At 41.4% G+C, this 22,569-nt stretch overlaps 1 protein-coding gene across 9 annotated transcripts in view; it reads right to left on the reverse strand.

The window, feature by feature from the left end:
• The window catches only part of SLC8A1 (solute carrier family 8 member A1), a 378,498-nt gene that overhangs the window by 26,980 nt on the left and 328,949 nt on the right, over positions 1–22,569 (reverse strand). For all 9 annotated transcript variants that reach the window (XM_055327409.1, XM_055327413.1, XM_055327411.1 and 6 more), the window contains one exon: positions 333–608. In XM_055327409.1, coding sequence (XP_055183384.1) covers positions 333–608 — 276 coding nt within the window. The remainder of the gene's footprint in view (positions 1–332; positions 609–22,569) is intronic.

A 22,569-nucleotide genomic window follows, 5' to 3' on the forward strand; every position in this document is an offset into this window, starting at 1 on the left:
CAAATTCTGTGTGTAAAGGTGATTCTGTAATTTTGGTTTGTGTTTTTGAAATTGCTGGTTGTAATAAAGCTGATCTATCGATCTAGCCATCAAACCAATCTGTTCTCTCAGTCCCCCTGGGAATGCTTTCCTGTCATCATGATGATACCGACTAGCTTTCTAACCTTGAAAAATGCCATGACGTCTTCTGGCAGTGACATTATTTATATCCGTGGGCTCTTGTTCATAGGCCTGTTTGTTGTCATAGTCCTTGAAACTGTGAGAAAGAAAAGGTCAAGAAGGCAAATGGGCTTCCACGTCTGGGGGAGATCATATATGAACATATTCTCTACCTGGTACCGAAGTTCCAAGTGCGACGAACACTACTGCAGTCACAGAATCTTTCAAGCCGATGGTGCATCCAAAGTGGGAAGCCAGGTCTCCAATGAAAGCTGTCAGTATGCCAATCATGAGGATGGAGACAATGAAACAGGCCCAGCCATTCCAGTATTCTGTCGGGGGGACGAAGGCGAAGAGGACCTTCCAGAACACAGTCAGAAAATGCATCACATAATCGAAACAGGAGGGCAGCTTCTCCTCCCCACATTCATCGTCGTCGTCATCTTCCCCTGGAGGGAGGAATGAAGCACATGTCATCACAACCTGTGCTCGGCGGGGTCTTCCTGTCTCCAACTCCCTCCTTCCTCGGCCTGTCATCCCTCCCCTCTGAGTAACCGGGAGGTCATTAGAGGTGATTGAAGCTTAGGATTTTCTGAGTCCATCATAATCAACCTATTAATTACTAAGCTACTGACACACTCCCTCATGTGGTTCATGGCTGAATGGCAAAAAGCTTAAGTCCTCATCCAGTTCTGGTTACATGCAATCAACACACCGTTTCTACAGTCCTACCACCTCCAGTGAGAGTTGTCATTTTAGGGAAATGAAAAGGATTTCTTCCAAAAGACTGGGAAGCTCTGTGCCAGGCTCAGAAAGAAGTCTCTTTAGACAAAAGATAACTATGATGGAGTTCTTCTAACCAAGGATCTTCCAGCTTGGAGCCTGGCTTTGGGGATTCATGGTTAAATAATCACACAAAGCCCTCAATCACAGCTCTGGGCCCTACATAGTTTTTCAGCTTCATCTCTTGCAATTACTTCAAACTCAAACTTCATCCTAGCCAAACAGAATTATTTCTATTTTTTTTCAAACCATAAGTACTTTCTCCTACTTTTGTCCTTTACAACTAAATGTGTTCCGCATGTCCTAATCCTGCCCTCCCTACCTTTCCCAGCTCATCCTTTAAAACTCACTTCCTTTGTGAAATCTCATACATCCCCCTTTGCCCTCCAGCCAGGGCTGGAAATTCCACTTCAGAGCTTCTGGAACCTCCTAACACTTGAGACACTAGATCGGTGGTTCTTAAACTATTGCCCTGGACCAGTAGTATCAGGATCACCAGGGAACTTGCTAGAAAAGCAAATTGGCCCTACTGAATCAGAAACTAGAGGATGGGGTGTGGGGTGGCTCAGGTGATGCTGATACATACTCGACTTGAGAACCAGTCTCTCTCTAGACTAGCCCATTACTCTCTTCTTCAGTTGATCATGAGCCCAGTGAGGGCAGGAGTTTGTTCGTTTTTGTGTCCCTAGCACCTGGTCCCATCTCTGGCTTGTGGGATAAGCTGGTTAAGGGCTTGTTAACCAAATGAATGCATGCACAAATTTCCACTGACTTTGCGTTATATATACACATATATCCCAGTTCTGCCAATTACCTAACACAATTAGTACATTAAGAAATGCACCAAGCTTACTATTTAAAGGAACCAGGAAATCAATAATAGTATTCTAAAACAGAGACTTCATTTATAATGGGATATAATCCCCACTCACATATTTTAAAATTGGGATACTGAATGTCAAGTCTTCTTAAAGTGGTGGCAAATACAATTTCATGTGTTTTGTACCATTTTGGAAAGAGCTTTGTTCTCCACCTCCCCATCCCCACAAACCTTGACACCAGGGATATGCTTTCCTTTGTCCAAATAATGCAGCTGGCAGCAGGTGAGGCTGTCAGACTTTCCAGCTGACTGTGTGGCCTGAGATTACCAGCAAGGAGCAAATATGTGTGTTCTCTGGGGGACACTCAGTGGTGACACTGTCTGGTGCAGATCATTACTGGGAAAACCCTTAAAGCTGAGGAGTTTTGAGGGAAAAGTGCCTCTCACAAAACATGAAAAGAAGAATGGCTCCATTTGTCACCTCTCATCTCACAGGAAGAGAAACGAGGCAATGGCTTGCTCTTAGGGAGCACGTGGTCAGAATTATTATGCAAACACACTTTGGGGATCTGTTGAGAAAACAGCCTCCCCTTTGAGGCTTTGGACCATCTCCAGGGAACTTTTGGGAGGAAGCTCCCAGCAGATGAATAGAATCCTCTTTGGAGACTAGGTAGGTAAGGATCGCAAGTCAGGCCAGCTGATAGAAAAGTGTGTGACTTGCTGGAGTAAGACAGCATTGTTGACCATGTTGAAGTGACTGAGGTAGCTCTAATGCCTTGGTGACCTATGAAGGGAAATGAAAACCTAAGCCACATCAATTTCAGAAATAAACTTGTATCTGAGAAAACAAAATTTTAAAGCAACCAATCACAAGCAGCCGCCTAAGCCTTTACCAAATAAGGCAACCATTGAAGCTATAGCCAATCAAATAATTTCCTTGCCTTACTTCCACCTCTGCTCTATAAAAGCCTTTCCCCTTGTTTCTCTTGGCAGTGTCCCTAAACCACTGTGGTTTGGCTCTGCCTAATTGAAATACATATTTGCTCAAATAAATTCTTAAAAGTTTTAATGTGCCTCAGTTTATCTTTTAACAACCATTTCCTATAGTGTCATTCTGAATAGTTATTACATATTTCTAATATCTGGCCTGAAAGCAGAGATGATTTTAAATAAAAGCACATGTTATGGGCTAAATTATCTCCCCCACATTCATCTGGTGAAGCCCTAAGCTCAGAATGTGACTATTTTGAAATAGGATGTTAAAGAGATGTCGAAGTTAAAATGAGGCTGTTAGGGTGGAGCCCTGATCTAATCAGGCTGGTATCCTTATAAGAGGAGGATACTGGGACACATGGACACCAGGGACGCATGCAAATAAAGGAAAGACCCTGTGAAGACACAGCAAGAACGCAGCCCTTCTCCCAAATCAGGGAGAGAGGCTTCCGGAGAAACAAAACCCACCAACACCTTGGTCTTGGACATTTATCTTTCCAAACTGTGAGAAACTAAATTTGTATTGTTTAAGCTACCCAGACTGTGGTCTTTTGTTAAAGCAGCCCTAACAAACTAACACAGTCTCTTTGGAAGCCTCCAGTGTCATGACATTGATATTTAAGGCCAACCACTCAGTGTTTCTATTATCCATTCTTTTCTTGTTTGCTCATCCATTTCTTTGCTCCTCCTTTTACTTTTCTTTCTATTTCCCTTTTATCCTATGTTTTAGCTCCAGGAAAAGCTTACTATAAGAGCTGCAGTTGTTAGGGTTTATTAGAAAGAGGAAGACAATCATTAATCCTCTAACTCCTCTTCTCCCCCACTTCCCATCCCAGAGAGGAGTTGCACATACCCTACAAAAGCTCAGGAAATGCACTAGACTTTATAATTATATTTATTTTGTATATGATCCTTATGAGTTCCTATATTCTGTATTTTTGGACATTTTATTGTTTCATAAGGTATATGATTAAAACAATTTGGAAAACATTGAATTTTAGTCATTTATGGAAACATTATTCTGCCTCTAATTCTACTTAAATTAGCTAATTTGGGGTGTATAAGAATCATATTGTGAGTATGAGCATGAAAGCAAATAGTGAAACTTCTCATAAGAAATGACACTTATAAATCAGGAGGAGACATTATATTCATCTTCAAGATGGAAATAATAACACCTTTCCCATGAGGGATGTGCAAGGGAATAATTAGATCATCTCTTCAAAGTGAAGATATTTCGAGATAATGATGAGCACGGTAGTTACCATCATTGTCCTCCACTTAGGACTGTACTGTGTTTCCCTGTCAATTCTTTTTTTTTAAGATTACATATTTATTCATGAGAGACACACACAGAGAGAGAGAAAGAGAGAGGTAGAGACACAGGCAGAGGGAGAAGCAGGCCCCATACAGGGAGCCTGACATGGGACTCCATCCTGGGTCTCCAGGATCAGGCCCTGGGCCTTCAGGCAGCGCTAAACCACTGAGCCACCCGGGCTGCCCTCCCTGTCAATTCTTAATTGCCTAGTCAACATGCTGGGTCCTAAAGTTACAGCCTAAGCTTTTAGAAACAAAATTTAATCTTGCCCTCTGGAGTTATCTTCATGATCTGTAAGCATGCAATGCAAAATAAGTCAATGTCTGAGAGAGAGGGACAGAGAGAGAAACTTCCTTCCCTTCTGTAGGGTTCCGGCATTACAAGGTATCTGAAATATCTTAGCACTTAAGTCTGGAATGGGAGGCCCATCTGCTTTATTGCCTTTGAAAGTGGAAATGGCTCCCCATCCTTTTTCCTGGGATCACACTGTTCTTTATAAATTTTAATCTGCAACTCAGATGCCATTAAAATATTAAACATGACCACTGACTGCCATGTGTGATGTACAATTACGTTGTCTTGGAGAAGGAAAAGGAAATATGATGTTCATTCATCACCATCAGGACTATACTTAAAAGTTTGTTCCTTGCAAAGAGCAGTGGAACATTAAAAACACAAACACAAACACCTGGAGTGTCTTTTATGGGATGGCAAAAATGATGGTGACCTGCCAGTTGTGTAGGTGTGTCAGCTCAGGCTTATTGGAGGCTGCATAATTCGTTCAAGTCCCTCCTCTGCATTAGCAAAGAAATAGGCAGTTTGGGGTGGGGGGAGCTTTCCTTTTATAGGATCCCAAGCAAAAGATCGGCTTATCTCAGAATCCTTCTTTTCAGCTTTATGGATTCCACTAATGGAAAGATAATAAGCTGCATTCGATTAATCCTTCCTGTGGCCCTTCAAATGGTTTCCTTGAGACATGCTGGACTTCCTAAATAGAACTACAAAAATAGCCTATCATTAAAACCACAGATAAAGGAGAGAACATCACTTCAACTACTGACATAACAACTTGGACTGACCCTGTTCTACGGCATGAGAACAAAGGTGGCATCAGCACCACTGATCATGAACAGGAATCCTGGGCTTGGCACTTGCAGATGACCACACGTCTAATAGACCCGGTGTTAGTGTGCATCCCTCCAGAGGCACTCAGGGTTTGGCCTCAGGGAGAGCTTTGACAACCAGAAAAAGAGGCTACTGAGGTATAGTAGACTTAGTCTGTAGTAGACTTAGTCTGACTTAGGTCAGAAGACTTAAGACAATTCTCGTTCTCATAGCTTGTGTTTGAGAGCAGAACTTGACCTTCCTAAGCCTCAGTTCCTCATCTGTCAAATGAATTTCCTAATTCTCACATTTTAGATCAGTGGTGAGGACTGGAAGAGGTAATATGAAAGTCTCTTGTCAAACCACGAACCCCTTTACAGCCAGATGTGCCATATTCCATCACTGCTACTTGTCAGAAGGAAGGCAGTAAATCAATATGATCCGAGTATCCTGATTTTACAGAATCTATATTCTGTTTGAATGAGTCATTATCACCACTGCTTTCCCAAGCTGCTTGATTTTAAGAAAAGAAGAAAGGAACAGAGAGAGGGAATGATAGAGTGGCTACTAAGTGACAGGCACATAAACTAAACTTTTTCACACACCTAATCTAATTTAATCCTTATAATAATGCTGCATTATTAATCCCATCGTACGTACAAAACCCCCCTGAAGTTCAGAGAGTTTAAGTGACTTTCTAAAATAATCACAGGGATGTCTGGATGGTTCTTTTGGTTAAGTTCTGTCTTCGGCTCTGGTCATGATCCTGGGGTTCTGGGATCCAATCCCACATTGGGCTCCCTGCTCAGCAGGAAGCCTGTTTCTCCCTCTCCTCTGTAGCTCCCCCTGCTTGTGCTCTCTCTCTTCCTCTGTCAAATAAATAAATAAGTAAAATCTCAAACAAAATAATCACATAATAGGTAAGTGGCTGAGTTGGGATTTGCTCTAACAGCCCAAGGAACACTACACATGATGTCTTTTTGATGCAGGTAGAGTTTAGCATCAATCACATCTTGATTCAAAGTTTGAATTTGAGAATACTTTATTTATTTATTTATTTATTTATTTATTTATTTATTTATTTTATTTCATTTTATTTTTTTAAAGATTTTATTTATTTATTCATGAGAGACATACACAGAGAGAGAGGCAGAGACAAAGGCAGAGGGAGAAGCAGGCTCCATGCAGGGAGCCCGATGCAGGACTCAATCCCAGGTCTCCAGGATCACACCCTGGACCGAAGCCAGGTGCTAAACTGCTGAGTCATCCAGGGATCCCAAGAATACTTTTAATGCCTACTGCTACATAGATACAATGTTACCTTTTTAGGAATTTGAAAACACTGTTGCACCATATTTGTCTTGTAATTTATTTTCTAGATATGACATATTTTTGGCCAACTAAACACAGAAAACAATAAATAAAGGGAGGGCATCATGGTTGTGACCATTTCAGAATCTCTACTTGAGTAGAGCAAGGTCTAATTTCCATTTCTAGCTGTCAAAGGTCAGCCAGGTAGTTCTGAATCAAACACCCTGGTGTACATCTAGTTCTTTAGAATTTGGGAAACTGGCCTATATTGTCACAAGTCTGTAATGGAAAGCAGTTTGGGGAATGTATGCTGCTGTTAATCTGAAGGAAGTTCTGACTTTCAATTACTTCTTGGTACTTGCCTATAATTAGCCTATTTTTATTTTGCAAGAGTATTCTCCAACTAAGGGAATAATGAGAATGACCAGATGCTTTTCAGGAGTATGACAGAGTGAAGACAGGATGGTATCTTGCCAACCACATTGACGTGCATATGATCCAGGCCCAGCAAATCCTACGTGACAGCCCATGTAACATAGAAATCAACAACTGTGAAGCTAGATCACTACAGTGGTTTTCTTCATTCAATACACACTGTTCTAAGCCAAAGTTCTTTTTTTTTTTAAATTTTTATTTATTCATGATAGTCACAGAGAGAGAGAGAGAGAGGCAGAGACACAGGCAGAGGGAGAAACAGGCTCCATGCACCGGGAGCCCGATGTGGGATTCGATCCCAGGTCTCCAGGATCGCGCCCTGGGCCAAAGGCAGGCGCCAAACCGCTGCGCCACCCAGGGATCCCTAAGCCAAAGTTCTTGATGAAGTTCTATTCCTTTCTTTCCAAGTGTGGTTGATTTGATTTTGTGTCTCTTTAGTTTCTGAGCACAAAGATTTGTTGCCACCAAACAAATTAACAAGTTTATTTTATTTGATTGAATAGGCTTTCTCCTCCATAGCTATCACTTTTTTTCCTGCAACCTGATACACAGTCATTTCAAAAAAAAGTTCTTTTCAGTTGTAGATTTCCAATTCTTTTTGATTTCAAAGGTTCTGACAGAATCATAAAATGTTTAAGATGAAAGAAACCTTAGCAATCTGAAAATTCACCCCTCCTCATTTTAAAAGGAATACTACAAACTGTGATTTGATTGAATTTTTTGTTCTCTTGTTTTCCTATATCTCTCCCTCCCCCACCATCCCCCATTTGATACACGAGTGCTTGAGTTAAACCCAGTGGCTTTTACTGTCTTGATCACTTAGGGATCTAAAGACGTTTCTTCCCATTTCCCCTATTATATGCTTATATCTTATTTCTAGTGAGAAAACATTTATTCATCTCTTCCCACTCTTAACAGTTTCTATATGCACCCAAAGATTCATTCCCAAACAAGAATTTCCCTCTTATTCTGGATTTTGGAGAAGTGCTGTAAACATTTTCCTATAACCTGATGGTTGGGAAGTACTTACAAATATGTTCTCTGATGAAAAGTAGAAGATATCAGTAATTTTTCCAAGTATATTGCATGATTAATCCTTATCAAGAGAGATCTTAAAACACAATCTACTCAGATTCCTAGATCTGTGCATTGTCAAAGCACAGAGGAAAAAAAAATGCAGGCATTTGCTTTTATCAAATGAAACATGTGGGTATTAGAAAATACTTGGACTTAAACCACTGGGAGGGTTTCAGAGCTTTCTAAGGTCAACTCTCTGCTTAACATGAATTCCTTTAAAATCTGTCTACAAGGGGGCAAGGAGGCCCCAAAATGCAGAATAAAAAATGTGCAAGCCCCAAAATGCAGAAAAAAAAAATCTGTCTACAAAATGGTCACCTGTGCCACACTGGAGGGTCTTAACTACTAGAGGGTTTATGATCTCACAATCCAAATTTTAGGGGCCCTGGCTGGTAGGTTCCACTCATTTTCCCAGGTCCCATAGGACCATAGGCCATATGGAATAGGTCCAATCTTGCTCCACATGCCATTCCATCAGGCAGTTGATTCCAACCTCAGTCCTTGCTCGAATTCCTTTATCAGGCTGGCCATGCTCCTCTGAGCACTAAGGCATCCTTCTTTTTTAGAATATGATGCATGGTGTTGAATACAACTTCAAGAGACACCTAACCCACCTGCACTGGGGAAGGTCTTTAATCTTGTGCATTCTGGACACTATTCACTTACATTAATGTACACATTGGCTTTGGTAGCCACCTCACACACCGTCCTACATATAACTTTTAAAGCAACAACAACTCACTCTTTCAATGTCATTTCTAGCTCTTGTCTTCCTTTTCCCATACTAGTATAATTGATTTGGGGAGACACAATGTTTTTTTTCTTACAGATTTATTTTAGAGAGAGAGAGAGGGAGAGAGAGTGAGGAGGGACAAGGGGGAGGAGCAGAGGGAGAGAGAGAAAGTCTTAAGCAGACTCAGCACTGAGCACTGAGCCTGACACCAGGCTTGATCTCATGACCCTGAGATCACAACCTAAGCTGAAACCAAGAGTCAGATGCTCAACCTTCCATGCCACCCAGATGCTGCCCCACAACTGTACAATGTTTAATCTGTCCTTATTATTATTCTAAGAGAAATGATTCCTTACCGTCTTTTCAGTACAGTAAAACTGTTATTAGAATACCTGTATCTTTGACATCATGCCAGCTCTTTCTAAGAACTTTCCTTCTTGAAGCTTTCTCGGAAATGTATTTGGACCGTGAAAAAGTCTCTCTGCGAAGCTAGTCATCCTTGGTGTGAGGCTTGCTGGTGGTCTCTAGTCTTCCTGCCCTACTGCCCTAAGGCAAAAGTCTGAGAGCAAGCTTAGGCATATACTGAGAGGCCCTTCTTCACTACCTAGTGGGGATTTGAATTAGTGTGGACCCTCGATGTCTGGAATACGTGTGCCTGCATGCCCACATTTAAGTGTATGTAGTTTACTCCTAGATACTTGACAGCTTTCTAGTTTTTATTCTATGCCCCTAGATAAATAAATATATTGGGTATCAACACCACTGTGCATGAAATGTCAGTTCAAGATTGCTATAGATTTGCAACTTGGACTGCTGGCCTGTTCTGGGATGCAGAGGACACCTACATGGGCCCTGTTAATCATCCCTATCCCCCAATTCCAAGCCAGAGACAGCTATGGGCCATCCTCCTCCATAGGACCAGTGTTCATTTCAGTTCATACTTGAGGGGCTAGGGACCCGTGATATGTGACAGTGCTGGAAGGGACACAAGAAGGCAACTCACTCTCTGTGAATAACTTCAACTTCGTCTGGAACAAATGAAAGAAACCCTGGATGAAAGAACAGGATCCTTACCAGCTTAACAGGATCCTTAATGTTAGGAAGGTTGATGCAAAAGATGTCTAATGTGTCAGAAATATTTCTCAGCAATCATGGCCAGTGTCAAAATGAAAAAGGATCTACTAAGGAGTTCCATTTCCATGTAAGTTTGACTACTAGCAGAACAAATCAGTTTAAAGCTGAAACCTGACTGTGTAGCTTAGCCTCCTTTGTCTTATTTTAGTTTAAAGATTTTATTTATTTATTCCTGAGAGACAACAGAGAGAGGTAGAGACACAGGCAGAGGCAGAAGCAGTCTCCATGCAGGGAGTCCTATGCAGGACTTGATCCCAGGACCTCAGGACCTTTGGCCCTGAGCCAAAGGCAGATGTTCAACCACTGAGCCAGGTACCTCCTTTGTCTTTCAAAAGACTTCCTCTTTGTGCCCTAAGTGTGCTTAAATGATCGCAGGGTGACATGATTAGTCATGTGGTTTTGTTTTGTTTGAAAGCTTGTTTGAAAACAAGCTTTGTTTTCTGCAAAATAACTTCAAGTCAAGCTAAATGTCTTGAAATTCAGTGTACTCTTACCCTTTACCAACTGTACGATTGACAGAATTGAGGCTCCTGTAGTAGAGAAGCACATGCCCTGTAGACATGAGCACCTAAGAAATAAACCTTCAACAAGTAGAACTGATACTCAGCAAGTGTAGATGCCTCCTGCCGGTTTAGATGGGTTAGTAATAGTGGGTGGTTTGTGAGCACACCAGGTTCTAAGATGGGCCTGAGGGCCCTGATAACACTTTGTAAATATCAGCAGCTGCGCCTGAATTAGCCTCCTAGAGTGTAGGAAGTTGAGCTTTGGAGGAACGGTTTGGGCAGTAATAACCCTGTAATTTTCAACAAACAGCTCAATGTTATGTCCTAGGAAATGGTTGAAATTTATATAAGGTTAGATGTATACCAAAGCCTTCCCCACATGCAAAGGAGCATAAAGACCGCTGTGATCAAGCTAAGAGTTCAGGTTCACTTCCTGAGCGCTTACCCTCATGTTCATGAATAAATATATACGTCCCACCTAATCTTCATCCTCCTAGCACCCTGCTCAAGTAGGTATTATTTTTTCCATTTTCAAGATGAAACCAAGACTCGAAGAGTTTAAGTGACTTGCTTATGAGATCTAACCTCTTTCCACCACTTCACTGAAATTACGTGACCCACTGTTTCCACAGAAAAAATTCTCTGTGGTTTGTCTAGCAGAAAGCCATTCTGATAAAATCTAAGCTCATCTGGCATTGATTTATGGAAAACTTGAATTTAGAAAATAACTACCCTTTTTTCCGAGAGAGAGAGAGAGAGAGGAGAGAGAGAGAGAGATCATGAGGGGAGTGGCAAAAAGACAGAGAATGTCAAGCAGACTCCATGCTGAGTGTAGAGCCAAATTTGGGGCTTGATCTCATGACCCTGAGATCATGTCCTGAGTCAGACACTCAACCAGCTAAGCCACCCAGGCACCCCAAATAATTACCCTTCTTAAAATAATCCTCTGCATACATCATTTTTTAAAAGATTTATTTAGTTGACAGCGAGAGTGCATGCATGAGTTGGGGGGAGGGGTAGAGGAAGAGAAGAGAATCTTTAGAAGACTCCCTGCTGACTGTGGAGCCCCATTCAGGTCCTGATCTCAGGACTCTGAGATCATGACCTGAGCCAAAATCAAGAGTTGGATGCTTAAATGACTGGGCCACCCAGGTGCCCCCGTATATATCATGTATAAAATACTGAATACTCTTTCAGGGAATGAATGGATGGCTCTAGTTTCTGTTTTCCTAAGAGTCTGATTTTCTTTTCATCTTGGGAAAATCCTCTATGGGTGGTTTATATGGGTTCTGTTGAGAAGTGGGATCCTTTTCATTCTGGTGGCTCACATCTACCTCCCTGTGTAGCAAACAGAAGGAATCGGCACTTCAACAACTGCTCTCCACCCCCAGCACCCCTGCTCCTTGCCTGCCTTCCTGGTCTGACGACCACTTGACAAGACTTTGTTCTGATCCTGAAGTTTGTGAGTTGATTTGCTGGCAAAGTGGCAATGTAAGTTGAGCATCTAAGACTCTGATCATGGGCTTTGGTTTCCACAATGCAGAGTGATTGCAATTACTCGGCACTCCTCATCCGCTTGCCTGCATTTCCTTCTCTCTGTTTTGATTTTCAGTGAGTCCCTAGTAAACTGGCCTGCCATGGACACCAAAGGGACTTCAGTGATTTTCATGTTCTTGGGCACTTCACAGATGCTACACGTGCTTTGGTTTCTTCTCCTGGAAACTGAGGATAGCCATTACTAACATACTCCTTAGTGCTGAAGATAAATAAGATTTTTAAGAGAAGTTGTATGCTTTATATGTAGTAAAATCTGTCTTGGGTGGGGCAATCAGCTCATTCAGACACAGCATCTTCTTTCCCTCCCTGTTCATGTACGCTTGTCTTAGAGGGAGGCTGGCTACAGTGGATGCCAACAATCAAGTTTGTCTGCCAGTCTCATAAATAACAACCCTGAATGGAGCTGTTGTGATGGCTTTCTTCAATATAAACCATCTGAAAAATATCTCTTTCCCTCTCATTATCTGCAAGTCTATGGCCTGTTTTTCTTATCTGGCTAAAGCAAGGAAACAAATGTTATTAAGCTTAGAGGTCAGAACTCTAAAAATATTTTAAGTCACTGTTTTGCACCACATGCCCAGGCTGAACTCCTCACCTGGACCGATTATCTGCAGTAAATCTTTAAAGGGAATAGAGTGGTTGAAAGAGTGACTTTAATTTGTACCATTCTTTTTTTTTTTTTTTCAGTGAATTTTTAGTAATAATTTATGTGTCAGGCACAGTTCTAGGCATTGGAAATGTAGGCAAATAACACCGTATAGAACTTCCATTCTGTCCAGGAGAGAGAGATAGCAATCAAGTAAAACAAATGAACAAACATGATGGTTTCAGATACTGATATGGGCTATGAAAATAGTGAAGTCAAGTAGTGTACTTATGACTGGGTAGTTGAGAAACTCCTCTGAGGAGATGACTTGTGAGCTGAGACCTTAATGGTGAGAACATCCAGACAGAGGGAAAGTCTTCCTTGGGTTGGGTTGGGGCTTGTGCAAAGGCCCTGAAGTAAGAGCATAGTATGAAGAGTAAGAGTACACCTATGGCTGACAGGCATTAAACTCTGGGAGGCACAAGTGTGACAAGATGGAAGGAGGATTGAGCTTGGGATCAGAACCTGTCTGAATCCCAGTTTCTGTTTCCCTATCTTATAAATGGGTTCATGAATACCTGCTGCACAAAGTTGCCATGATGGGTTCATGAATGCACAGGTCCACCAATGGTACAACTGTTAAATCATTCAGTGCTGCTAAGAAGTTGGCTCAGGAAAGTTTTGGTCTTTGCTTTGCCGAATCCCAAGACATCATGTCATCAAGAAGCTCAGAGGTCCTTAGGTAAGATCAGGGGACAGGCATGGATGGAATAAGCACTAAGGTGTGGGTTCTACAAACACCAGCTCAAAAAAACCCCAAAAACAACTAAAAGAGACTAATGCCATAAAGTTTGGCAAGAACCAAGAATTCTAAAACAGGTTCTGTGTGACCTTGGATAAGACACTTTCCCTCTCTGGTCTCAGTCTCTTGTTTATTAAAATAAGGGGAAGTTGGACTAGCTCTGGTTTTTCTCTGTGCTGGATTCTGGGCTAAGATGCTCCAACAGGACAAAAGACACAACACCCAGCCAGACATGTTCAGGCAACTCAAGGCAGGAGAGATAAATAGGGTAGGGGTTAGGGTTGGTATCAAAACCTGTTGGCTTATGTAAGTGGCTTTTGGTTGCAGGAATCAGCATGGCAAGTTCTTTATCAAGAGAACAGACTGTGAACAGCAAGATTGAATGCTGCAAGTCACCTTTAGAGGCTCCCCTCTGCCTTGGGGTGTGTGTATGTGGTGGGGGTGGCTATGTTTTCTCTTCCTTCCACCTCTTTGGATTATGCTGAAAGGTTTCCCCCACTGTAAACAGTGTACAAAGGCTCCAGCCTAGGGATGAAGAGCCCTCCCTACCCCGTGCCTCGTGCATTGATTTGTAAGCAACCATTAAAACTGTATTCACAGCGCAGCAGCCAATGCCAACTAAAGAGCTACCGGATCCAGTGATGGCGCATTGTGTGCAGGGCTGAGCTGCTGTCTCCACACAAAAGCTGCATCAGAGACGTGACTTGAGGCTTACAAATGGAGCGCTGAATCATTCTGGAGCCCTTCGGTGCATGTTTTCCTCAAGATTTTGTAATAAGCAATTTAAGAGAAAAACAGCTCAACAAGCCAATATTATTTTCAGAAATATTGGCTATAGCATATCCAAGGGCCAGGAGATAATTGCTCCTTTCTCCCACCCTCTTGTGATCCCATCCCTGTGTCCCTGGCCTGCCTCCTACTGAAACAGAGTTGAAGCTCCCTGATTATCCTGCTACCACTGACATTTTTAAGTTGATAGATATTCCAGATTTGCTTTGCCTACCTACCAATATGGCCCCAATAGTTTTGTCTCTGGAACTTACTATAACCCTTTTTTCCTCACGCCCTCTGCTTTTCTTCTTTTTCAGTTAGGATCATGATTATCAGCTAAATAGTAAAATTTCACTATGAAAAGTGATAGATAAGGCCATTTTTAAATAAAGATTAGCATATCTGATTTGCATGTATGAGGATAGTATTTTAGGTGTACAAATACATGCATCTGTACAAATATCTGCATGTCCTCTGTATAGGTATTTATTCTAGGTGAATTACACATGTCTGAAACTTTTGGAAAGGTGGCATGTGTCTATGTAAGAGCATGCATGTATCTATACAGATTTTCTTCTAGATCATATGTAGCTGTATGATGTAGCGAAAACAGGCTTTTTAATCCAGTTACATGGGGACTGAATAACGTTGATTCACACATAAATTCATTCATTCTTTTCCCATAAATACTTATCATTGTTGGACACTGTCCTAAATGCTAGGGAAATAATGGTGAATGGGACAGATTTGCTGTGATTTAAAACAACAACAACAAAAAAGAATTTTAATTTAGATTCTTACTACTTCTAAGAGGACTTAGATCTGTACCTGCTAATAGAGCATAATATATTTTAAGATAAAATGAGATACTGATGTCTGAAGGAAGCGAAAATAAAGGATGCTTTCAGTCATCTGAAATTAGTGAATTTTGACCACTTGGGGAAAAAAATCGAATAGGCTTTCTGATGGCCAAAGCAAATAAAAGAGCATTGAATTATACACTTATGATTTTCTAACTGCAGAAGTGATAAAAATTAATTTGTTGGAAAAACTTCTTTAAACTAAAGTAGGAATTTATTGCTTTTTCTTTATAGTGAGTGACATCATGAATAATTATTCTAACTCTAAGGAAAGATAAAATAACACTTTTCAAAAATTATCTTTTAAAGATAAAAATCAAAGTTGTAACTAAATTATAATCCAGTGAAGGCAGTTTTGAAAAGGGCTCTGATAAAAAGTTAAAGAAGCTTTACCTCCTTAATATCTTCTTCAAAGCAAGGAAGAACAGCTACTAAATTTAGTTAATGTGACCATCAGACCGAGTATCGTAAGCATTAGATGTCTTAAATGAGCTTTAGCTGAGTTGATGTAATTACCCAATTTATCTAACGGGTACTGTAAGGCAGATATTCCACTTGATTAAAGTCAGAGCCCTAAATTTCAAGCAGCAGGACCAGGGAAAGCAAGTTGACATTGCTGAAAATGAAGGGTCCTTCAGAGGATCCTTCAGTATTTCCATGTTCCAGAGACAGAGGTCACCTATACCAATCCCCCAACTTCACAGGTGAAGTTAGAGGACTTGTTTAGAGCTATCCAACTAGTTGGTGGGTCTTTGACCACTTGAACTCAAGTCTTCAGAGAAGCCAAAGATTCCAACATACAACTTTTACATGAAATGCTTTGTCACCCATGGTATATGCACTATCACGACGAATATGAGTATTTTAGCTATATACTAGAAAAAGGAATGAAAGCCAAGTTGGATGACACAGTGTTGTTCACATCTCCTGTTAGAGTTTAAAATAACTGCTATTCCTATTAACGCAAGCAGGCTAGTGCTCAGAGCATGAGAAACCTACCAGAATAACTAATCATACTTTTAGGATTAATTGGACAGTGAGGTAGTCAGGGCCAGGGTCCCCAACAAGAAAATATGGAGTCAGGACAGCTAAAAGAAAACAACACTGACATCCTGTTTTGCAGCTTAGCTAGGACTTCCCTGACCTCTGCTTTGCAGCCTTTGCAGAAATGACTTCTTCAAAACATCCTAAAAAAGACAGTGAACCACAAAAGCATCTGTCAGTATCACGGGCCGGAGCAGTGAAGACCTAAGCCCCTAGATGTCAGCAAAAAAGACCATCAGCACGTGGATATAACCTAGTAAGTAGGCAGCTATGGGACCAAAGCCCTGATTGGCATGACTCAGTACCCTGACTGCTTAATAGAGTTGTACAAAAGAGCTCACAACTTAGAAACTCTGGCGGCAAGCCACTCGGCCTCCCCCTCCCTCTCCAGGGGCTTTATGCTTTTGGTTAATAAACTTTTCTTTGCTGCCCACCACTCTTCATCTGGTCTGCCTCTTCATTCTTTGAACACACAGATCCTGTAACAATACTACTAGGAAACACAGTAGGAGCTAAAAAAAAAAAAAAAAAAGAAGAAGGTGGGCATTGATTCTGTTTTGTGTCCAAAGACCTGACATGATTTCTAGCGGTAGATATAAATACAGTTCCAAGATCGCAAAAAGAATTTGGAAGTGTTGCTGGGTCCTTTATGATGGGATTAACCTTGCAGTACTAATGCTGTCTACTTTCCACAATTGGTTTTCTTTCTGGTCCTTCTATACCTCTGTCCAGTACTTTCACACTCATTTCCAAACCCTTCACTTCACCATTAACTGAGAGTAAAGGGTTCATCAACATGGTCCCTTGTTCCTACATTGACTCATTGAAATCTGGCCACTTAAGACCTGAATTAAAATTGTAGAAGGGACATCCACGGTTTTGCTAATAGCTTACCAGTGTTAGACTCACAATGATGGGGCTTCCTAGTCTAGCTGGCCACTTGTTCGTTGTGTGACCTTAACTAGATATGTTTACATAAGCACCCTGGGCCTCAGAATTGTAAACTCAGGAAAAAAAAATTACTTACCTTACGGTATAGCTGTGAGGAATAGAAATAATATAAATAGAGCATTGGCCAGGTAGAGACAGTCAATGAATTATAATATTATTTAAACAGAACATGAACCATAATTTCATGCATAGGTCTTTGATAGACTTTCTTTTAAGGCCATTGTACCTATTTCTCATAAAACCAGCACCTTTGTCCTTGAAATGAAAAAGTCAGCTTATGATTTTTAGATAAACGATAATTAAAAATCTGTATAGTCACACAAGAAGCAGGGAAAAATGAAAACTCCCAGTCTCCAGCACATTCTCCCTCCACTTTACTTGTCTACCTTCCCTTTCCCTTCCTTCCTTCCTTCCTTCCTTCCTTCCTTCCTTCCTTCCTCCCTCCCTCCCTCCCTCCCTCCCTCCCTCCCTTCCTTCCTTCCTTCTTGTCTTATAATTATGTTGAGGCTGTGCCAAACTTGACCCAGCAGCCTTTTTCCTAACTGCTTAAATGGCATTTTCAAATATTCCAGGGTTAACACATTAAGTAATGAGAGTATCTCCTTTGTAATGATGTTCAATATTAATAGAAGAGAGGCTAGGAAGATTCTTCCTTAGACTAGGTTGCGTGGCAATCCCGTGAAACTCATTTGAAACACCATTTTTATTACTCATTTAGGCTTACAGAGTGGGTCCATCTTCAGGCTGACAGTATTTTCAAATGAATTGATGTCTGGGGCCCCATAGACTTGACAGTTTCTGCTATTCAATAATTCAATTTAATTGATGGCACCTATTTCTCCACATAGCATGCATGGATGATGAGCTGATGACAGAAGCATCCCCAAACTGAACTAGTTTCTAAATTGATTTGGTAGGCTGAGGAAAACATGCCCTCATTATGTAGCTGAAGTCGGGTCTCTGGCTGTAATCTACTGTGAAGCAGAGTGAGGGTGGACAGGCCAGCTGCACTTACCAGCCTGGCCTAGTGTTGAATGTCTCCCCTTCTACTGTGGAGGATTTTGCAGGCATTTCTGATTTCCAGTTAAGGAGCAGGAAGAAAATTAGGCACTTTTAAAGCATCCTCTCACTTGTTTTTGAAACCACACTTTGAGTTTCTTTGAGGCTACACTTTGAAAACTCTCCTTCCATCCCTTTCCTTTTAGAATAGATGTGGGCTGCATACTGTTATTGGGCTAGAAATACCTAACTTAAGCAAGGTGGGTTGGTGGGAAGAATATTGGTTTCCATGTCCAAATCAGGTAGGCTGTGATGCACAGCATCATCAGGGATGCTGTGAAGCATCGGCCACTGACAGAACTCCCCAGTTTTGGGACACCCAGGTGACTCAGCACTTTGAGTGTCTGCCTTTGGCTCAGGGTATGATCCCGCAGTCCTGGGATCGAGTTCCGCATCAGGTTCCCTGTGGAGAGCCTGCTTGTCCCTCTGCCTGTCTCTGCCTCTCTCTCTCTCTCTCTGTGTCTGTCATGAATAAATAAATAAATATTTTAAAAAAAATCCTTAGTGCTGGTAAAATTATCAGGTAAAAGAGAGGGCAGTGTGTTGCTTTGACTTTCTTTAGAGAATATCACAAATTATGAGGCAGGAGAAGACTATAGATGCATCAGGCAAACAAATGCTCCCATTTGTTCTTTAAGGGAACTAGCGGGTATTCTCTGTGGGGGACTATGAGCAAGGCTTCAGGACACTTAATGACTATTAAAGGAAAAAAAAAACCACTTCCTACTGTCAGCTGTGGCTCGGTTGTCCAAAGGATGAAGAGACATGCTCTATATGAGATACCTGTGCATGTCTCAGTGCCTGTCTTGTGTGTATCTGAGTGTGCACACTTCTGTCTGGGTCTGTGTGTCTCTGTGTATTCATGCGTGTTTGCATGCGCACACATGCGTGTCTGTGTATCAGAGTATGTGTGCATCTGTGTGCTCATCCCTGCATGTCCATGTGTGTATGCACAGGCACGTACTCAGCCCCCAGGTATAGCAAGTGAGTGCACTCTTCACACTGGGTAGGATTCTGGGCCAATGTGCACTGCCATTTACCAGCTTTGCTTCTTGAGCAAGTAATGTTTCTCTGATTCTCTGTTTTTTTTACCTATAAAATGGTGTGTGTTACTATTACTACAAAAGGGAAAAGCAGTGTTTTTAGTCACTTAATCATTTTAGTTAATTAAACCGAATCGACTATATTCACACAAAATTCGGTTATCTTTTATTGTAGAATCTTCGAGATTTGACTCCCAAACAGCCAATTGTGGTATCTAAATGTATAGACAGCCCTCATGAAATTATGAATTGCCTTAATTAATCCTTACAGCAGCTCCATGTGTGAGGAGAAATTATCTCCTTTACATTCAAGGGAACAGAGACTTGGAGGGGAGGTGATCTGCCCTGAGTCACCCAGAGAATTTCTGGAGGTCTGACACAAATTCACATTGGACTCCAAAGCCAGGCTTGCAACCATTCTCCTTCACCCAACCACGGCCCAAGACTGTTGTGAAGAGGGGATCCCTGGGTGGCGCAGCGGTTTAGCGCCTGCCTTTGGCCCAGGGCGCGATCCTGGAGAACCAGGATCGAGTCCCACGTCAGGCTCCCGGTGCATGGAGCCTGCTTCTCCCTCTGCCTGTGTCTCTGCCTCTCTCTCTCTCTCACTGTGTGCCTATCATAAATAAATAAAAATTAAAAAAAAAGACTGTTGTGAAGAACAATAATAGGGTGGTTGTGGAATTGGCAGCATTGACATCTGGTTCTCTTTACCCAGATAATGTTTGCCCTCTTCCTTGACATATCTGTTTCTCCTCTATATCTCAGCTGGTACGCAATTTCTTAAGGTCATCCCTCCATTCTGCTTGGGTGGAGATGCAAGGAAGAAAGATTTCTTCTTCCAGTGCCTGGGTGGCTCAGTTGAGCATCCTACTCTTAGTTTTGGCTCAGGTCATGATCTCAGGGTCATAGAATCAAAGCCCTGCATTGGGTGCTGCTCTCAGTGTGGAGTCTGCTTGAAGTCTCTCTCCCTCTCCCTCTCCGTCTCTCTCTGTCCCTCACCTGCTCCTGCACGTGTCTGTGAACACACGCTTTCTCTCCTAAAATAAATAAATCTTAAAAAAAAAAAAAGAGGACTTGGGGAAAATTCAAACTGGACATGCAGTGAATGGTAGCTTCACTTCTAAGTGCATCTGCTGACACATCTTAGAAGTACTTGATGGTACTGGACTTGCCTAGCAAGCATCTGACAGCCACTTAACTTGCTGCACGCCATTGCTCTTGGAATTCCACTCAGGAGGCAACAGAAGGAGAGCTGCAGGGACATGACTGTTGAATCCCTACCTAATCTCTGGAGTCTCATGAATTTTGAACTCTTCAAATGTTAGACTCTAAGAACTTAGTTCTCAGAAACGATAGGGTCATAGGAGGCCCAGATACTGAGCAGGAAAAGCAGTGGAACAAAAAGACTGCCAGGAGTTACCCTGAAACTAAATTTAATATTATTAGTGAGAAACAGAGGCAAAATCCTATTTCCAAAATTATTATTTTAGTTTAGCAAGATATATAGACTCAATTTTGCACAGAAAATTGCATAGGAAAAAGCCTCTCAGAAGAGCTGTTTAAAAGGAATTTAATATTTTTAATAAGGCAAATGGTTCTGATTTTCAACTCTTTAGCCATGAAATCTCAAAATCCAATGAAAGTCTGTTTTCAATAAATGCTGCTTTACAAATTTTATTGTCCACTTAACGAGTGAAGAATATTAACATTCTTTAGACACTTAAATTTAATCAAAATGACAAACATTGAGCTTTCTAACTGCCCTTCATGTAATTCAGTGCCTATAAAATATGGGTTTGCTTTTCTGATATTTTGTCTCCAAATTGTAAATAAGGTCAATTTACCCAGCAGCCTGCAAATTTCTGAGCAATTTTGTGTTATTCCCAAGCAGTCATTTAGAAACACAAAACACAATTTACTGCATGACAAATAAGAACACTTGAGAGGTTTTACATCGCATTCATTAACAACAGTTCTTCAAAGGATTTGGGTAGGAACTTGTCCCATCCAGAGTGCTGAAACCATGGCACCAAGAAAGGTGACAAGACCAGAGTCCCTCAAGAAGACAGAGGTGGGGGGCAATTTCCCTCATTTGAAACCTCTCTCTCTTAAGGGAGGTAGACAGCCCATTGGACTGGTATTTGGTAGACTGGGGCTCTGAGCACTGTTCCAAAGCTATAACTGCCTCGCCGATGCTCAGATGCTACAAGATAAGGATAATCCTAATACCTATGAGATACAATCTGGAGAGGATTTAATTCAACATTATATATGAAAATGTTTGCAAACCCAAATCTGCCCCCTTTAAAGTAAAGAAGTACTAGCATCTTTATAATTGTTTCATTCTATATCAATTCTGATCAGGATCACAACTTTGGACTTGTGCACAGCATAATCTCTCTCAGTGTTGAAGGCTGCCCTTTGCTACTGCCAAAGAGTGGCCATAAAATGTTTGCTCTGGTCCCTGAGAGTTACAAGAACATGTGAATAAACCAATACAAACCCACGCCACTGCGAGAAAAGAAAATGCGCCATCAACGTGTCTGTTGATGGCATCTGTTGGCCACAGTCCATTACAGCCCCTACATATACTTCTTGTCTCTCTCCATGACTTAGTTGTTTTCTACAACAAGCTCACCATCATGCATACACTTTATTTTCTTATTTGCTTTGTTTACTATCTCCTTCACTGGAATATAAGCTCCATATGGGGAGGGATGTTTGTCTGTGTCTCACACTGTGGTATCTCTTCCTCCAAGAACAGTGATTGACATGTAGAAACATGAATTAATTATATCCAGCTTGTGACCATTATATAAACACTCACATATCTGCAGCCAGAGGAAACGCAGGAACCGTTGAGAATGGTTCATTAAAGTTTATGTTGTTTTTAATGTTTTTAATGTTCTGATTCTGATATATATTAAAGCCCATAAAACAATTGTATTATTTTTAATGTTTTCAATTGGCCTTGTCAGCAGTTTCTTATTCAAGCTATTTTTGTCCTTTTAGTTTTTATTTCTGTGAAGATGGAGTAGAGCTCATGCCTCAGAAACTAATGTTGGATTTATGGAAAAACAAAAGCCATAAGGTAGGAGTGCTGTAGACTGTTTGTGCCCCCCCCCTCAAACCCACCCCCAAATTCATATGTTGAAACCTAATCCTCAGTATGATGGTATTAGGAGGTAGGGTCTTTAGGGGGTGATTAGGCCATGAGGGCAAAGCCCTGTGAATGAGACCTCAGAGAGCCCTCTTGCTCATTTTTCCATGTGAAGATACAGTAAGAAGACAGCTGTTGTCTATGAACCAGGAGGCAGGCTCTCACCAGATACCAAATCTGTCAGTGTCTTGATCTTGGATTTTCCATCCTCTTGAACTGTGAGCTTGTTTATATACCACCCATTCTCTGGTATTTTGCAATGGCAGGCCAAAGGGACTAAAGACGGGGTTATCGCCTCCCCTAAGTAGAATTGGCAATGTAAATTCTAAATCTGCTCTCCAAGCAATTTCCCACCACTTAATGTGC

Source organism: Nyctereutes procyonoides, unplaced genomic scaffold, assembly GCF_905146905.1.
Source record: "Nyctereutes procyonoides isolate TBG_1078 unplaced genomic scaffold, NYPRO_anot_genome, whole genome shotgun sequence".
Taxonomy (NCBI): domain Eukaryota; kingdom Metazoa; phylum Chordata; class Mammalia; order Carnivora; family Canidae; genus Nyctereutes; species Nyctereutes procyonoides.